This window comes from Dermacentor silvarum, chromosome 7 (assembly GCF_013339745.2).
Source record: "Dermacentor silvarum isolate Dsil-2018 chromosome 7, BIME_Dsil_1.4, whole genome shotgun sequence".
In the NCBI taxonomy this organism is placed as follows: Eukaryota; Metazoa; Arthropoda; class Arachnida; order Ixodida; family Ixodidae; genus Dermacentor; species Dermacentor silvarum.
This window is the reverse complement of record NC_051160.1, coordinates 92532587-92549996: the sequence shown is the minus strand read 5'-3', so window position 1 is coordinate 92549996 and position 17410 is coordinate 92532587. Positions and strand designations below refer to the sequence as shown.

General features: G+C 44.3%; 1 protein-coding gene across 1 annotated transcript; it reads right to left on the bottom strand.

Annotated features, from left to right (window-relative positions):
* Window positions 1–1146: 1146 nt before the first annotated feature.
* Window positions 1147–14976, bottom strand: LOC125946870 (uncharacterized). Its single transcript, XM_049670987.1, has 5 exons — window positions 14804–14976; window positions 12485–12614; window positions 8723–8868; window positions 4338–4470; window positions 1147–2532 (listed from the first exon to the last, which is right to left on the bottom strand). The coding sequence occupies exons 3-5, from the start codon at window positions 8838–8840 to the stop codon at window positions 2274–2276; spliced, it is 510 nt and encodes a 169-aa protein (XP_049526944.1). The 5' UTR covers window positions 8841–8868; window positions 12485–12614; window positions 14804–14976; the 3' UTR covers window positions 1147–2273.
* Window positions 14977–17410: the final 2434 nt, after the last annotated feature.

The following is a 17410-nucleotide window of genomic DNA, read 5'->3' as shown; positions in this document are numbered from 1 at the left end:
TACTGTACGGAGACTAGGCACATCTCCGAACAGTCGCCTAAAGGTCGTGCATATTCATCGCACTGTGGCAGTCGGAAGCGAAACTGGGGTGAACCGGAGAGACGAAAAGGAACATCTGGACAAATGACGCGCCGCGAACAAAAGCTACGAACGCGCCCGGCAACCGTCATCACGCCCACGAAGAACGTCTTAAAACACGTGCGTTTCGAAGCTCTAGGCGACGAACGTCCGCACGTGCCCGTTTGAGCACGTGCTGACGTATTAAGAGCACGTGCCCTTTGACGCAGCTTAGAAATTCCGGCGACCGAAGGGGGAAATTGGCCAAATAACAATACACATTCATTGGCGTTATAGCGGTAATTGCGAGATAAATGCGTTAGACATTGTGCCGCACCTCTCTGAGGTCCCGGAAAAGAAAATCAAGCCCCGGCGAGCGGGGCAATGTTAAGATAGAAACATAAACAGAAAGCAAGCACTGCAGACTCAATATCTCGGCCACAGCTAACCCGTTCGGAATGCATTAATGAGGCTGACGATTCTTGAACAACTGCTGATAACAAGCGGCCGTAGGATGACAAAGTTGCGCAGCCCGGTGGAGTTGCCGCACCTAAGGTTGTGAGTAGCCGCTTTATTTTGCTGTGCAGATATGCTTTCAATTTCTTGTTTTCATTCCTGTGCGGTCAAACGTAGTCAAATTCCAGGCCGACTGCCTCAGAGACACTGCAACTAATTTTGGATCATCAGAAAGAAATAACGAGCAAATTACAGGCTATCGTAGGACCAAAGCAATGCAGCTTTGCAAGAATTAAAATCGCGAGCTGATTCAGTGGTGAAATGCTCATACACTAAACTGGATGACTCGGAAAATCGTAGTAGGCGATATAGTCTTATATTCTATGGCGTCCCTGAGAGTGAAATTTTTGAACAGCCCACTGCCTTTGCGAAAAGCTTGCCGCGCGACTGGCCTCTCGAGGCACTTTGCGTGTGTTCGCGGGCTTCTTTCACGCCCGGAAGAACACTTTTATGCAGCACGTATTGAGCAACGCAAAAATGTATCGGGAGTTATTCATTTTGCGGTACAATTCTCTCATCGACAATTTTAATGTAGTTATAATAATTGAGAAGTTGATTAACTAATTAGGATGAATTAGCTAATTAAGCTAAATGCAAAACATAATCTGAGTATCTCCAAGCAACGGCAAACAACATTACCTGAGTTCTGTCCAGCTACGTGGCATTTGCATATTTTAGAGATTGGCCCAAGTTACATTAAACAGCCTGTACACCTCGCGTAGAGTATTGCTGTAATGTTGCGCAACGAGTTTGCAAAGCAGAGGTATGTTTTTCCGAAGCCATCATGCCACGTGTATACATATACGCTGCGTGTATACATATATATGCGTGTATACATCCCACGTGTATATATATATATGCGGGCAGCATGGACGCGCTGCCCCCTCTAGCGGCGAGGCCACTAGGTTCGCGTGTGGCGCGCGTCCTCAGTTTATTGAAAAGCGGCACACACCCAGGGCCACATACACTGTGACCCAAGTTGGCGTGAAAGAGGTTCACTGGAGAGTTGCACATGCCGAGTGTCACATACGCACATTAAACACCCTGTACACGAAACATCCTGAACCCTAATTTGTTCGACGGTTGGTTTTGAACCGGGTTCTCTAAGCACAGCAGCCCGATGTTCTCCCCATTAGAGCGCGGACTAGCCAATGACCGAAGTTGCTGGGAAAAAGGTCAGATACGGACAAACACAGATATATAAGGCAAACTGAGTGATGTTTCCAGAGAACTATAATCACATTAAACGCAAGTCGAGCAAACATAGGCGTGCACCATGGGGTGAAGGGTTTGTAGCCGTTCCTCGTTTGGGACGTAGCAAACCGCACTTTCCTCAGGCTGTCCTCCCGTCCTGCCATTTTCATTTCCCTGTTTCCGTTCTTGCAAGTTAAACATGTACGTTATTAAAATTAAATTGAGGGGCTTTCCGTGCAAAAGGAGCAATCGTATATGATGCACGCCGTAGTGGGGAACTCGAGATTAGTTTTAACCAACTGGGATTCTTTGACGTGCACCTAAATCTATGCACACGAACATTTTTGCATACCGCGGCCGGGGACCGCACGCGCGACTTCGGGCTCAGCAGCGCAACGTCATAGTCACTGAGCTACCGCGGTTGGATAATTTGTTCTACGTAGATTGAGCAAACCAATGAAGTTAAAACGGTGCAACCAAAGCTTCAGCCGGAGCCAGTCATGTGCTCATTTTTGGCGGCCCACCTTACTAGCAACCTCTACCAGCAGTTCAACATAATTGTCGATTTTGCGATCACGTGGTCCCAGCTTCGGCACTTCGGGCAGAGTCTTGCAGGCCTCAGATCCCTCGGTGTGCTCGCCGCACACCAAATGCAAAGTTTCACCGAACACTTTCCCGAGCAGGCCAGTTGCAAATTCGATGGAGCCAGCACTGTCGCATGGTGTCAGAGCATTGCGGAGGCAGTCCAGAGCATCATGGTACGAGCTGTGTGGGAATATAGAGAACACTAAAATGAACTGACAAAATGCTATGGTATTTTCACGTAGTAGAGACGATGAACAAAAAACAGCAGCAATGCTGTGAATGACGAAACTAGCTTTATTTTATTGGGCGAACTTGTGCCCACTAAAAGAGGCTACACTCAAACAACAACGATAGCGGCGAACACAGATGGCGGTCGCCGAAAATCGGACAGCGGGTCAAGCGCATCGACTTTTTATACACGAGTCATCGAAGGTTATAGAGTAATCGCTGGTGCCGGCGTGTTTTCCAGAAAGTACTGCACAATTCGCGTCGCGCATAGATGCAATCAGATTGCAAAGGTACGGTGACCACAGACAGCGGATAGAACCATCGATAACATTCGAGAAACTTCCGATACATGCAGGCTCTTCCTGCGCTAAGTGGTAGCACTTGTTAGACGGTGAAACGCGGTCTCCCAAGAAAGATAAACAAACACACGTGTCAGTACACAATTATTATTAGGTTTCTACGTAGAAAAATCATCCCAGGCAGAAGAGACAGAAGATGCAAACTGTCACTGCAGGGGCTGAAACCCCGGTCTGTGCTGTCCAAAAAAAAATGGGCGTGGATAGGAAGAGGATGGCACCGTATACCTCTTTCAAGTTTTACAACAGACTACAAGTCTGTTGTAGCTATCTATCATTTTTGCAATGTGTCTGAACCCATTGTGCAGTTTTCTTTTTTTATCCCGCCACCTGTTTTCAAGCAAAAGAATCTTTCAGTCATTTAATTTCGCCAAATTCATTTATCACTAACGTCGCCACCTATTCTCTCCTTTCGGACGTCTTCGCTGAGCTCAAGGCGCTCACATGTGCATTGCAGTTTACAACACCATTAGGAACACACAACGACAACATTGTCAAGTTCCGAAAATTTTTATAGCTTCTTTCACTTTATTCATTCATTTTGTATTTTGTTCATTTCAAGGTTCATTCTAGCCATTGTTTCATTTCCCAGATTTTTTTATCTCTCGCCCGTACTTTAATTTTCTAAATTGTTATTTGGTTCTAATATTCTTCACCTAAAAATACAAATTTCTAAAGCCACCTGCTTTTTGAATAGTTCCTCGTAGTAGGTAACACTGATAGTCTGTGAAACGAAACTAGCGTTTGAGCCCGTCAACTTGACGCCTCAACAACGTCCCTAACGACCACTCCATGGAAGCAGTGCAGGCATTCAGGTCGGGGAGGCGTTTACACAGTCGAAGAGTGCCAACAGACCCTGCTACGTTACCCTTTCAATTAGTTTCCCTGACGTGACCATCATTTTGCAGCGACTTTCGGAAACAGTACTTCCCGACGGCAGTTCTAGCAGTGATGCAGTGCATGTGTCTGCATGGTCACCATGACGATTCTGCCCCGCGACTCGAAGCTGTTATCGTCTCGTACATGTCGCCATCGGCCCTATCCTGCAGTCCCGGGCTTCGACTTCTTCTACAACAACCACTCCGCCATCTACTAGAACACGGTGACGATTTGATGGAATTCGATGTATTGCATTGAACTAAATGCACACTTTCTATTTGCCGCTGTTGCTCGCATTTTCTGGTTGAGACTGCTTGCTATACGGCTTGCAACGCACAGCATTTTTCCACTCTCTATATTGCTCATTTCCAAATATCTGCAAATGTTATTTACTTGAGTTCATATTTATCTCTGTCCCCCAGAGGTACCCTTTAATGCATACTCCAACATTGTTGCGTCACAATGGGTAGTGTGTAGTTAAAAACTGCATTCTCAGTTCCTATCCGGACCCACTGTACTCACCAGCAGGCGTGGCCAATCACATGTTTGGCTTGTGCTTTGACAACTGCCCTCTGCACGAGGCTGTGGAAGCCCTTTAGGCAGGCGTTGATCTTTGTGCCCACTGAGTTCATGCAGCCGACGGCCTTCCGGTACGCTGCGTGACAATAAAAGCACCGCATGATGCACTGCGCGATAATAAGTGTGTCAGATTGAGTGTGACCCACTCGATCGCTAAGAATGCTGCTACATGTTGTAGGGATGGCAGCGGCATCGCCAATGCTGCTCAGGACATTGTGTCGCGAACCACTATGGATGCACCGTGAGCTGTGCCTGCTCCCTGCGCGTGTACTTCGTCAATTTCGTCCAGGATTGAGGAGGAATACGTGTCCACCGGGCTCGCTAAACACATCCTGATTAATACAACAATGTACGTTAGGAGCACGACAGAGGTGAACCAGGAAATAAAGGCCGCTGTTTCACCCGAACGGCGACGCAGTGAAATCGATAGGGAGGTGTTAGAACGTCAGGCAAAGTTTGAGGCTCGAACTTTTATGGGCAGTACAATTTGCTGTACACGTTCATCTACTAACAAAACACTCTTAATGTCACGCGCCCGTAGACAAACACTTGCAGAATTAGATGACAGCAAGCACTCCCGGTCAAAACACTGGCAGCGGAGAGCGCGCGTGCTTGCGCCAAAAAGAACGCTTAGTGCTGCTGCTGCATTTAACAGTGCCTACATAAGTGCCACCTTTTAGAAGCCCAGCCACTCACGTGAGCTTCAAGATGGCTTCCTTGATTGCGAGCGCTAGCAGGTTTTGCTGCTAGTGCGCAGATTCTCCGAGGACATGCCTTCAACCCGGCGACGGGCGCTCAACTCACTCAACCCACTCAACCGCGTGAGCCGTCACAGCCGAGGCTGTGCGACGTTGGTGGCGGCGGCGGAGAAGACGTGCCGGCAGTGTGCGCTTCGGGTGTCGCAATAAAAGCCCGCCGACGAATATGCGACAGCTATTGCTTAGCGAAAACCAGCGGGAAAAAACACGCGCCGACTCAACGCACATGCAGAAATCTAAGTGAAGCTGAACCTTTATTGAAGGTGGTAAATGAATGATATACAACTAACAGCAACGCGTACGCTTGTGTTTACGTTTTTTTTTATCTTTGTGTACAACGAAAGGTCACAGCATTGATTTCACGTAATTTGTTATATTTACGCAGTGCGACATTCAAAAGCTATGCCGAAGGCAAACTGCAAATGTGATGAAATCACATTGTGAAGTGTCTGTGCTGCGACGTCACGTGAACAAAGCCGATGTTTGACATTTGTCTAGAGAAAAAAGGTTACGACAGGTGTATGTACGGTGAAACACACATGTCTTAGGTTTGAGAATACTGGATTCTGTCCGATTCTGGACTTCATACATTTAGGTTTGTGGCGCTTACGCAGTTTGGACGATTGGCCAAGAATATGCGCATATTCAGTGGCGCATCATCATCATCATCAGCAGCAGCAGCAGCAGCAGCCTATATTTATGTCCACTGCAGGACGAAGGCCTCACCCTGCGATATCAAATTACCCTGGTCTTGCGCTAGCGTATTCCAACTTGCGCCTGCAAATTTCCTAACTTCATCATCCCACCTGGTTTTCTGCCGACCTCGACTGCGCTTCCCTTCTATTGGTATCCATTCTGTAACCCTAATGGTCCATCGGTTATCCATCCTACGCATTACATGGCCTGCCCAGCTCCATTTCTTCCGCCTAATGTCAACTAGAATATCGGCTATCCCCGTTTGTTCTCTGATCCACACCGCTCTCTTCCTGTCTCTGAACGTTACTCCTAATATTTTTCGTTCCATCAGTGGCGCATATGTATATCCAATGGGTGGAATCACAAAAAAGAAAAAAAATCAAAGAAGGGCAAAGAAAGGTTCCCTTTGATATACATTTGCTAAAATGAACAATGATTCTTTGATCTGAATTCAAAAACTCTTCCCTGTTACAATTTGGTTATAGGCAAGACACTATTTCTATCATGATCAACAAATTTTCCTGAAACACCTTGAGACAACCCTTGATTCTTGCACGGATTGGGAAGAAGTAGTGTCTTTTCTACAGATTCCAGAGAGAGCATTAATAAAAATGTTAACTTCACACTAGGTTTGATTTGCAATCTCCCTATCTAAAAAACCTGGCCATCTCCTCCACGACAAAAAAAATCATGTTTTGCACAGCCACTGACAGTGCAAGATGTGTGATAAGCATGTTGAAATCTCCGAAATCACTTTTTGGTGTGTCAGTAGGTTTCATATAGCATTTTGTTTTGACTTGCTTACGTCTTGTTGAGTTTCCATTTCTGGTGTTTATTGTACATAGAATAAAAGAAACTAAAATTTCCATGGCTCAGATGTCCGAAAGGTCAATTGTAAGAGACGGAAGTCCGACATTTGAGAGCGTTTAAAGTGCCCTTTCTCTTTGTTCTTTTATATGCCATTTTCAAGTCGCCATCACCATGATACTTTGTTGATGCCGGTGGGACACGGGTGAACTGCGTTATTCAGGTGTGTGGCATTAATCGGCATTAACACCAATTCTCAGAAAAAAAAAGAAAATATTAGCGGCAGTTGACCTGGATAAGGCCGTCGAGTATCTGATTTTCGTAAAGCCGAAGCTACAGTCTATCACTTGGCTTCTTCCCTGTGTCTCATCGTTTACGTTGCGACCTTAAGATCTTATTTCTTTGATATTCCACATCGATCCCATCCCGCCATTTCACCTGCGCATGCGTTGTATTCTAGTATGAACAGAAGCGCTTGACGTACAGCCGACAGTTGCAACACAATGCTCAAGTTTGTCTGTTTTGGAGTTCCTGCATGCTTGTGTTCCACAAGTTCGCAGCCTTTAAAACAACAATGCCCAACCGAGTAGTCCACCAATATCTCCTCAGTGAGTTATAAAGAGACATACCTTTCTCCTGCCACTTTATTGTAATTCTTTTTATAAATTGTAAATCATCGCAGGCGATCGGGATAGGGGTTGTACTACTCGTGCCGGCTCTTGTTTGTTCATCTTCCACTCATTTTTTTTCTTGTATTACTTCTTGCGCCATTTGTTGCGCAACTCCGCCCCTCTAGTGCATCTTTATCACCTTATTCAACGAGACTTTGCTTCTAGTTTTATTGTTTCTTCTTTTACCATGTTTCTTTTTTTTCTGCTAAAAGGGGGGAAATCGCATAGAGATAATATAAACAACTCTACAGGAATGGTTCCCCATAGTGGCCATGCATTGGATTCGGTAACTGCAAGGGCGCCGCCATGTTGTTACTTTGTGCAGGCACTCAGGCGCAGACGACGAGATGCGATTCAGACGAGACGCGGAATCTAAACAATCCCCAGCCTAGCTGAGTATAGTGGCGCGGTCTAGTTCAGGCGCCTGCAAATACATTGTTTCGCGCACCGTAAACATTACATCAACATTTTATAAATTTCCATTGAATATTTACGAAAAATATCCGGGAGAGCTTTACACATTGTACGCGGTGCGTCTAAATGCTCATTTTTTAATCATATTGTGAATAATTTTTTGCGCTACAAAAATGAGAGGTAGTGACGTGGCGGAGCCTTTGCAGTTTCCTCCTTTCTCGGCCAGCTTTTCTGTTAAAGTAAGTATATATGCTAACTCTATGAAAAAAAGCGGACCGAAATCTTCTTCATTTTTGTCTCGGTCTTCAGACAGGTCCATCTCTCACCGATAGTTTGACGTGTCGACGTAATTAACAGTTCCATCTTAGTGCATATGAGCTCTTGGTTACATTTATACTGAATGATTTATAAAGGAAACAGATTTTACAAAATGCCTTCAGACCAGGATATTTTGTTACCTACGTGGGCACATGCAGTGGGATGGAAATTATTTGTAAGATAGTAACCCTCGAAGTACACTCGCTCATTAACTAATATTGCTTATTTCACCTTTTACTTACTGATGCTAAGGCCTGTATTGCAACGGCAGTATTGCGGCTGGGCACCGCTAGAGATTGTAGCAATTTACGGGATTTTAGTAGCGCCGTTATTGTTAAGCTAATAGCTCAAAAACAAGAAAGGAAACACCAAACAAGGCAGAAAAAAGAGCGGTGGTTGCTCCGCTCAAGTGATTCTAGACGCTATCGTAGCACAAAGCACTGCGACGGTATTCCAAGGGACCGAATTCGTCTGCGTGCCTTTGCACAGCAAAGGACCGTTTGTCGCCGACAAATGCGGTGAACCCTTTAGCGTAAAGAAATTAAACTAAGCGGAAAGCATCGAGCAGGCAGCCCTTCTGGCCCACTTCGTTCATCATCACTGCCGGTTTGTACAGGTCAGTGTGTATGGAGGTACTTTCAAGCTTAGACTATGTGTTACGTACCCTCGTGCTGTTCGGAACCCACTTTGCAGATGCTCTTCGTGTTATCGTCAAATGCACTTAGGGTGAGCCCTGCAGCAATTTTGGGTATGCCATACAAGCAGTCACTGGCGAAGTGCATACTTCAGTTTACCTGTTGTTTCTGCGTCCTGCAAATCATCAAAAAATAAGGTTAATAATATAGAAGGAAATTAGGATAAACACGATAATATAAGTCCAAACTTTTCAATGTATACCTTTATTACTCATATTTTATAAGCCCGCAACCATTTCTCTGTCTCGCTCTCTGCCTGTGATAATATAGTGGTACAGACGGTCATTCCTTTTTATGTTGTTTACAAGCTCATCATCATTTTTGTCTCTCTCTATATGCGTACGTATTGTGCGTGCGTGTGTGCGTGCGTGGTCGTGTATATCACGCACATGATGTCATGGCTAAGCAGCGCGTAAAGTTGTACACGTTAATAGGTTAACAGACCAACCCCTAAGCAGTAATGGTGAGGAGCTGGTATTACCTTGTGAAACACAAAAATATATAGAGTGCTCTTGAAAAGTTATGTAGCCTCTACCGTTCCCTTATTACAGCCACTTCAAAGGCCATCTGTAGCGCTTTAATAAAGAAAAAAAAACTTGGCCGAGCGAATGATTGATGTAGTGAAAAGTAACAGTTTTATCAACGTAGTTATTCACTGTAGTGGATGTTCTCATGTCGTATTTAATCATCCAGTGGACACAACAAGATGAATCACACAGTGTCGAAAATGTTACGAGTGGGTTCATTATGATCTGCAGCAGACAACTCCCACATATCGTCATCTGGCGTGGTGATATCAAAGCCGTTGGCGATCGTTTTCCTTTTTACCTTCAGTCTCAGCTAGCCTTCGGACGTGAAAGGTTTATTCGTGTACTTTTCACAAGGCCTCCGTTAATAAAATTTCATCAAACAGCTAGATTATGTAGAGCACGACCTTCGAACGGGTCATCTGCGTTAACCACCTAAGCGGAATAATTAAATAGTTAACCCTTCACCGCATGGTGTATTATATATGATAGGCATAGAACCCCTTTTTTTACCCTACTTCCACAAAACCAAAGGAAATCAGCACACATGTTCCCGGAATCCGCGTCACTTCTAGCAATAAATTTAATAGCGGCTTTAACTCTAGAAAACATTTTCAAGTTATTATTTTCTCAAAATATGTGTACCGGTAGCTTGTCACAAAATGCGTAAGAAATTTGCAAACAGACAGGTTATAATTCTTGTTCTTAAACTTGAAAGATAGCGCTGACAAAATCGCAGGAGGGTTGTTAGCTATTTCTCTGTCTTCGCGTTGTTCTGAATGAACAAGACATTTAGTTGCTACTGTGAGAAGAGCTTCCATTGTTGTAACATAGATGGCACGACCATGCAGTTTTGGCTTAACTTGTGGACGAGAGCTGATATTTGTTTTGCTGCGAGAAAACAAGCTTGGTGGCAAATAAGAACGTTGTTAACAGCCATGCTGTTAACTAGCACCTATCGGCCCCGGCAGCCGCATTTCGATGGAGGCGAAATGCAAAAACGCCCGTGTGCTTGCGTCATAGTGCACGTTAAAGTACCCCAGGTGGTCAAAATTAATCCGGAGCCCTCCACTACAGCGTGTCTCATCAGTAGCGCACCCAAGATCTCTGCCAAGGGGGGGGGGGGGGGGGGGGTTAAATTTTTGTGCGTGTGTGTGTGGGGGGGGGGGGGAAGCAAACACTTTGCATAACATGCAATTTCCTTGCTTTCACCAGAGGAATCCAACTGCAAATAACGTGCCTAATAATTATAAAAATGACACCAAGGATGATAACGATGTTTATTTCTTCAGCGTTTTACTCAAAGTAATGTAGGAGTGAATTAAAAAACACATGACTGTGATTGAGTGTTTTCGTGAATCAGGAAAATTCGACCTCAAGGCACCTTCTGAATTGTGATGACAATGTGAAGAGAGCGCTGAAGGGACATGTTAGACATGTGGGTGTTGGACGCGGGGGGGGGGGGTCGGTTGGCTCGGCCTCAGGGGGGGTTACATCACCCGAACCAACCCCCCCCCCCCCCCCGTCGGTGCCCCACTCTGCCTCATAACAAGAACTGGTTGTGGCACGTAAAACCCCCGAAAGAAGAAAAAAGAATTAGCCTCTATTGGGATTAGCACCTATATTGCGATGCAAATGGTAGAAAATAAATACAGGTATTCCACCTGTTTCTAGAATAGACATAGTGTGAGGCCCACGGTTTTCCAAAAGCTAACGACACGAGCAGCTACAAAGAACTCTCGGAAGAAGGGGCTCGTTCTCAAGCTCTTAAAGCCTACACGAAAGAAAAATCAAGATAAAAAGAAGCCTGCTAAAGGAGCCGGCTTAGATAGTGAAGCTATAATTTAGTCAACCAAGATGGCATAATAAAATTGTTGAGGAATTAAAAAAGACAAAGATGCTATAAATACGCTCCATTTATTACAGCAATGTCGGAAGTTTTTTTATCGCTTTGGTATTATTGCAGGTTTTCTCCGAGTCAAACGTCTCTGTGTACAGTTGTTAAATTTACCCGTAACCAGGCGTAGGGGGCGTTAAGGCTTGGAAGGGGGGTGGCATTATATATAATATATATTACTCAACAATTGCCATTCATAAAACTGCAACCATGAGCTTCTGTATAAAATTTCGTTTTAGGCATATCTGTCATGTAGACAGCTTTGTCTAATTTTCCTTCACAAGAATACAAGTAATGCACTAAGGGGTTAAATATTGTAACTTCGTTATTTATAACATAACTGTGGCACGCAGTCTTTATCTAGAGGCAATCAATCTGGACACTATGATTTTTATGCTCTAATTTTGAAAATTTGGTGCAACTAAACGCACAATCCAGCTGGTAGTGCTTGAGTGTCGGTGTATGTAATTCTGGCTTTGACGCCTTCGACGCTTCCTTCCTTCACATCGTTACAGTGCGCAGTTTATTAAACACAACTCTCCTGCCTTCCGGACTTGTCATTGACTTTTCTACAGAGACACTGGTTGTGCCCTTCCACATTGTATTCCTTAACGTACGCGCTAGCAATTCAGAATGGCTCATTCCCAATCTCAAATTGTGAATTTGTAGAGGGAAGGTGCATGACTAGGCTACTACTTGGTAATCCTTTGTAAAAACAGCGCGACAGCGGACGGAAGACTGACCGTAGATATGGACGCACACGTTGCTGAAACATATACGCCCGTCTCTCTTGTCAGTCTGGCGCAGGTTGTTTCGCTATATTCATAGCTAGATTAAACATCAGCTGCTTCACTGTAATTTCCTTGTGTTGCGTCGGAACTACACGTCTCAATCCGTATCACTTTGTAATTCAGTAGGTGTGTCCGTCACACAGTATGCAGACATGGATCTGAGCACAGCTGCTAGAACTAATGTCTGTGTCGGGTGGCGGTCAGCGTTTCTTTTTTCCTTAACTGTTACATATTTCAACTTACTACGTTACTAAAACTACAAATTTATAATCTCCGGAACCCTCATTAGCTTACTTTGTGGCACAATATGGTAGTGACATGTGTTTTATTTTCTATTTCGTGAAAGAATCCCCATCACCAAATGACGTCTCAATTAGTACACACGTTATCCCCAACAAATTCACGCACAACAAACACCTCTGCTGCATATTACTGACGTAACTATACAAATATTGCATAGAATAACATCATAACGAAGTATTTAAGTAATTCCCGAAGAAAAGTTCCCATACGTACGCGCATGTTTTGTTGAATGGTTCTCCGGAAACCTCCATGCGCGGTCCATTACCATATGGTACGTAGTCGTCGCCGCAAGCCCGTAAGGTCTCAATCTTGCAACCAGCTTTCAATTCGACCTGGTGCGTGCCTGCGACAATAAAAATTGCCGATAAGTCAGTAGACACATGGGCTGTCCGTACCAGCCGTAAGACGATCAACTAACTAGAACGTTTGAGAGGCTACATTAATTCGTTGATTCGCAGCATGCTTTTTATGCATGCCGGCAATGATTACGGCGCATTTGTGACCTATTAAGTATAAAAGAGCATGAAGTGTGATGAGTAAACGCCATTTGATCTTGGTGCTCCATCATGTGCCTGTTTTGTCCGTTGTCTTTTATTGCACTTAAGTTCGTTTCAGCCTTCGAAAACACACATGACATGACAACCATAGCTGCAACCACGTTTGTGTGTGCGTACGCGCATGCTTGAAAAAATGCAGTCGAGGAAATTGATTGAGCTGCAGCCCCACATCAGATATACGGCATGAATATTTTGTGAGAGGACATAAATTTCTGCTCACAAACTGCGTACAATGTTTCTGCGAAAGCCTGTGAAAATCAACGAACTTAGTGCTTTGAGCAAATCAATGTGAATTTAAATTCCTCGAAAAATCGGGCCTACAACGTGCGCCTGTTGTGTACTTCTGTGGGTATACCCAGTCAAATTGCATTATCTGAGAACGAACGGTCTGACCAAATGGCAAAGCGGGCGTGCACCAACGCAGTGACATGTGCGTTATTGAGCTCTTCACTTATGATATAAGGCAGATCGTGAAGAAATGTTCCATGTGGTCTTTGACTACTCTTTTCGACAATGCACAAAATTGATTCTGTATGCAGCAAACCCTGAAAAAACTCGAGTTGTGAGCGACTGATCCAACACCATCATCATTAGACGACGCTTAAGCTTCGCCTTTAAAAGTGTAAGGCGATTGAATTAAAAAATCCCTGGCTGCTTATAAGGCTTTTTTCTCGTATATTCAAATTACAATCCGACGCTATCATGTCTGTAGGTTGTAGTTAAATCGGACTTAATTATTTTTACAGCGAAAGCTGTATATGGGTAGGCGAAATGAAAAACCGTTCGTCCCATGTTTCTCTAAACGTCTCCATTGACGGCGCCGTCAGTTACGTCGTTCTCTACGTCGCAACCAAGCGCGCGCGCCATTGGCAGCGCCGTTAGTGACGTCGTTCTCTGCGTCGTGCCTGCTCTGCCCGCAACGCCGGCTCCTCGGCTCGCCGTTGTCGCATACGTTCGATATCTCGAGTTAGCTCTGCGTCGTGGTTAGCAGCATCCGCCCGCCATTGCAGCTAGCGTTCCATTAGAAGCACAAACATGTAACCAGTTATTGAGAAATGCTTGAATACAGAGTCGGGATTAACCCAATGCTAAACACCGGGGCGGCACGTTTCAGCTTCGCTGGTTAACCATCTGTACGGAGTGCTTGGGCGGTGTTTGTATCTCATGAATTTGACTTTAAGAAACTCAATTTTTGTTCACTAACCCCTTGAGCCACGCGGAGGGCCTGTGTGATGGCGGTGGTTCGGGATGAATTTCTCCGCCACGAATTCCTCGGACACCGATGCTTACACCGACGCCGGATTTTCTGCGACACGGGGCCCTTAACGCTGTCGCGTTATTAAGGTACAGACTTTCAATTAACTCTCCAAGTAAGGTGAGACAGACGGAGCAAGCGCTTGTCTCGTCTGTCTCGCCTGCCTGCTCCGTCTATCGCACTTCACCGAAGTCAAATAACTCTCCAAGAGAGTGCAAACTTCTTTTTGTTGACTTCAGTGGCGTTCTCTAACCGCCTTCTAGATACAATCAGGCGTGCTGATTTTTTATGTGCTTGGGGTGAAACAGATCATATCTCCCATGTGCTTTTGACTGGTCTGCTCCAAACCGACCAAAGGCGCGAACTATGCATAAAGTTAAGGAGTTCAGCGCTGTCTTTAGCGGCTCTTCTTTAACCACTGCCTTCTCCGGGCATTGCAAAGAAAGCAATGTGTGCTGTGCAGAATTTTTCTTCGCGGTGTAACACAGCCATATTAGAATTTTAGTTTTTTTTTCCTTCGATATCGGGTTCAAGTGTGCCATTACGTTAGGTAATCACATAAGCTAATTTATTTACTGCCTCCTTAAGAGCCCTTAAGAGAGGATGTCGTCAACACGCACCGAAAGAAAAACAAAAAAAAGAACATGCAGTGTCACGTTGAAAACTCAGCATGGCAGGAAATCAAGGTAAATGAAAACCATGATCAAGTAGAAAACTTACCGATCACCAGTACCGTAAGGAACGCAAAACCTACGGCGGCTTGCCTGGGTAACATCGTAGATCTCTGTGGCGGGCTTTCTAGAATCAAATGGTGTGCAGCATTTTGCATTACGCCAATTTCTTACGAAACCACTCGCTCCACCTGGGGAAAGCCACCACCAAGAGCAACACTATCAACAAGAATAACAACTTGCGACAGAAGGCGACCGACATGCTAAGTTTTTCCTTAAGGAATCGCTGCCCCATTATTATTCCGTAAACGCAACGACGGCGCTACACTCACTGTATCGATTTTCAATATATAAACAACAAGAAACGCACCATGGTAGTCAACGAACTTTAGCAATTCAAAATTATTCGGCATTGATGAATACGTGCCTCAATTATTATTTTACACGCGTTTGCGAGCTTGTATATGTGTACGAGTACGTAGTTTCCCCAAAGAGCTGTCATCAGCTCCGCAGTAGATCAATGTAGTTACGTAGAGACATCCACGATTACTCAGTGATAGCATCCATTATTTGCCTGTAATTCATGCGTGCGCATGTCATGCTGCTTTCACACCCGTCGTCCCAAAGCACTATAACTCCAAGACCTCTATTTTGCCACAATGGCAGTACAACATGCTCTTTTTATTTAGTGGCACGAAAGGGCAAGCTATCGAGTAAAAAATGGCGATCGGTCAGGCTAATGAGTACGTTGGCTTTTTCGACAACAGTGTCCGAAGTTACATTAATAAATTGTTCCTCACTTTGTCGTACGGTGTTAAGAAAAATAACAATATACTGTGACGGTCTTCAGCTTGCAGATGATGAAACAGAAACTTCGTTCTTCGACCACAAGCACGGATGCTATCAATTAGCGACCAGACATTGGCCGGCAAAATTTGTTTTATCAAGATGAAAGCCCACACCTTTAGTACATATAGTTTTAGGCGTTGCGCCGATATAAAATTATACTATCTCTTTGTGTGGGCATGCTCTGAAAATTTCCCTGAACACTAAGGAAACACTTATAGAAGGCGTTGCGCCGATATAAAATTATACTATCTCTTTGTGTGGGCATGCTCTGAAAATTTCCCTGAACACTAAGGAAACACTTATAGAAGACGGAGATCAAAAACAGTATAAAAACGAACCACTAAACAGCTCCAATTACTTCCAAATGCAGTATGAGCTCGTGTGAAATGCAATGAGCTCGTGCTCCTATATAAGCAAAGATCAGTCAAGTCTTCGGCAGTTGATATGGAAATTGTTAAGAATTTCCAGAAGGTTTTTTACCAGCTTCCGAGGCACACGCATTGTGAGTGATTTATTCTGACACCTGAAATGTTGGCAACTGTTGTGTCACCGGCTTCTTCACAAACAATAGATTGTCCAATCAGCTTACGATCCAGCAATAAGCACATTTCGTAAACACGCTTAAACAACAACAGTCAATATATAAAAAACAGCACACCAATTAATCTATTACCCACATGGAATGTTGCGACATAATTAGACACGAGGACATACAAAGTGTTATTGCATAGATAGAATGTCACTTTCAGTGTGGAATGTTATTAAAGCTCTCAGAGCTGATCGGTGTTATTATGATTTATCCCAGGGCTCAAGCAACGTTTCTGTGCTGAAAGGACGATTATCAAGGGTCATCAACGTTGCCTTAGAAGCACATCTGTGCTGTTCAAACTTAGGACAGCCTAACATAACATGTTCTACGTTCTCCAATGAATGGTCACACGTGCAACGACGTAGATGATACAAAACTCTTCTTGTATGCACCATTTCCAACCTCACACGATGAATGAGAGTCTATGTCACCGCCATCACAAGCAGAGGTTGGAAACTGTAGATTGTGGTCAACTCTATACAAAAGGCTGTTCATTGAAGTGGCGTCGAATCGCTGAACTTGTGTTATAGACTTGATCAATTGTTTTGTTTTAATGTTATTATCCGCCCTCGTGAATTAAGTTAGTGGGACAAAAGCGGAATGACATGCTTCTCCTGCCATTTTGTCGGCTTCAGTATTTCGTGCTATACGGACATGCCCAGGAGTTCATTGCATCTTGGTACCTGGTACCTAATGGGTAAGTCACCTGTTGATGCAGCTGTAACTATATTAAAGGAAATCACAAAAATTATTATTGCATCTGGATCACGGCGGCAAAATCAACCCAAGCATTGAAAAGCCAACTTTGGGTATGTGAGAATAGACCATATAGCAAGTTAATCCTGTGCTTGAGTGAATCCAGCAGCCTACAGTATTGCATGGAGCTCTTCTGCCATATTCATGACGTCCAATATGAAATACGACAACTTTGACCTATTCCGAGTGTTCTAATCACAAAAGCGGATGTTGATCCTGACAAATTCGTTGAACCGTCAGTATAAACGCGCATACTTTCATTGTGATAATCGTGTAGGTGACACAGAGTTCACATTTTAGCAAAAGGGGTGCCGACAGCATTTATTTTGTCCAGCGTAGCAAGGTCGACATTTATCTGCAGTGGAGAACAAATTCAAGGTGAACAATGTGAATCAACACTTCGCGGCGCATGGTGTGCAATTGAGAACGAAAGACTGCCAAGTAACCGACAGAAGTAGCTGT

Excerpts from the sequence above, each read along its gene's own strand:
- LOC125946870 (XM_049670987.1), bottom strand. The coding sequence starts at position 8,840 with ATGCACTTCGCCAGTGACTGCTTGTATGGCATACCCAAAATTGCTGCA. Across the intron at positions 4,471-8,722 it reads GGGTTCCGAACAGCACGAGG|CGTACCGGAAGGCCGTCGGC; the intron begins GTACGTAACACA and ends ATTGTCACGCAG. Across the intron at positions 2,533-4,337 it reads GTGATTGGCCACGCCTGCTG|CTCGTACCATGATGCTCTGG; the intron begins GTGAGTACAGTG and ends ATTCCCACACAG.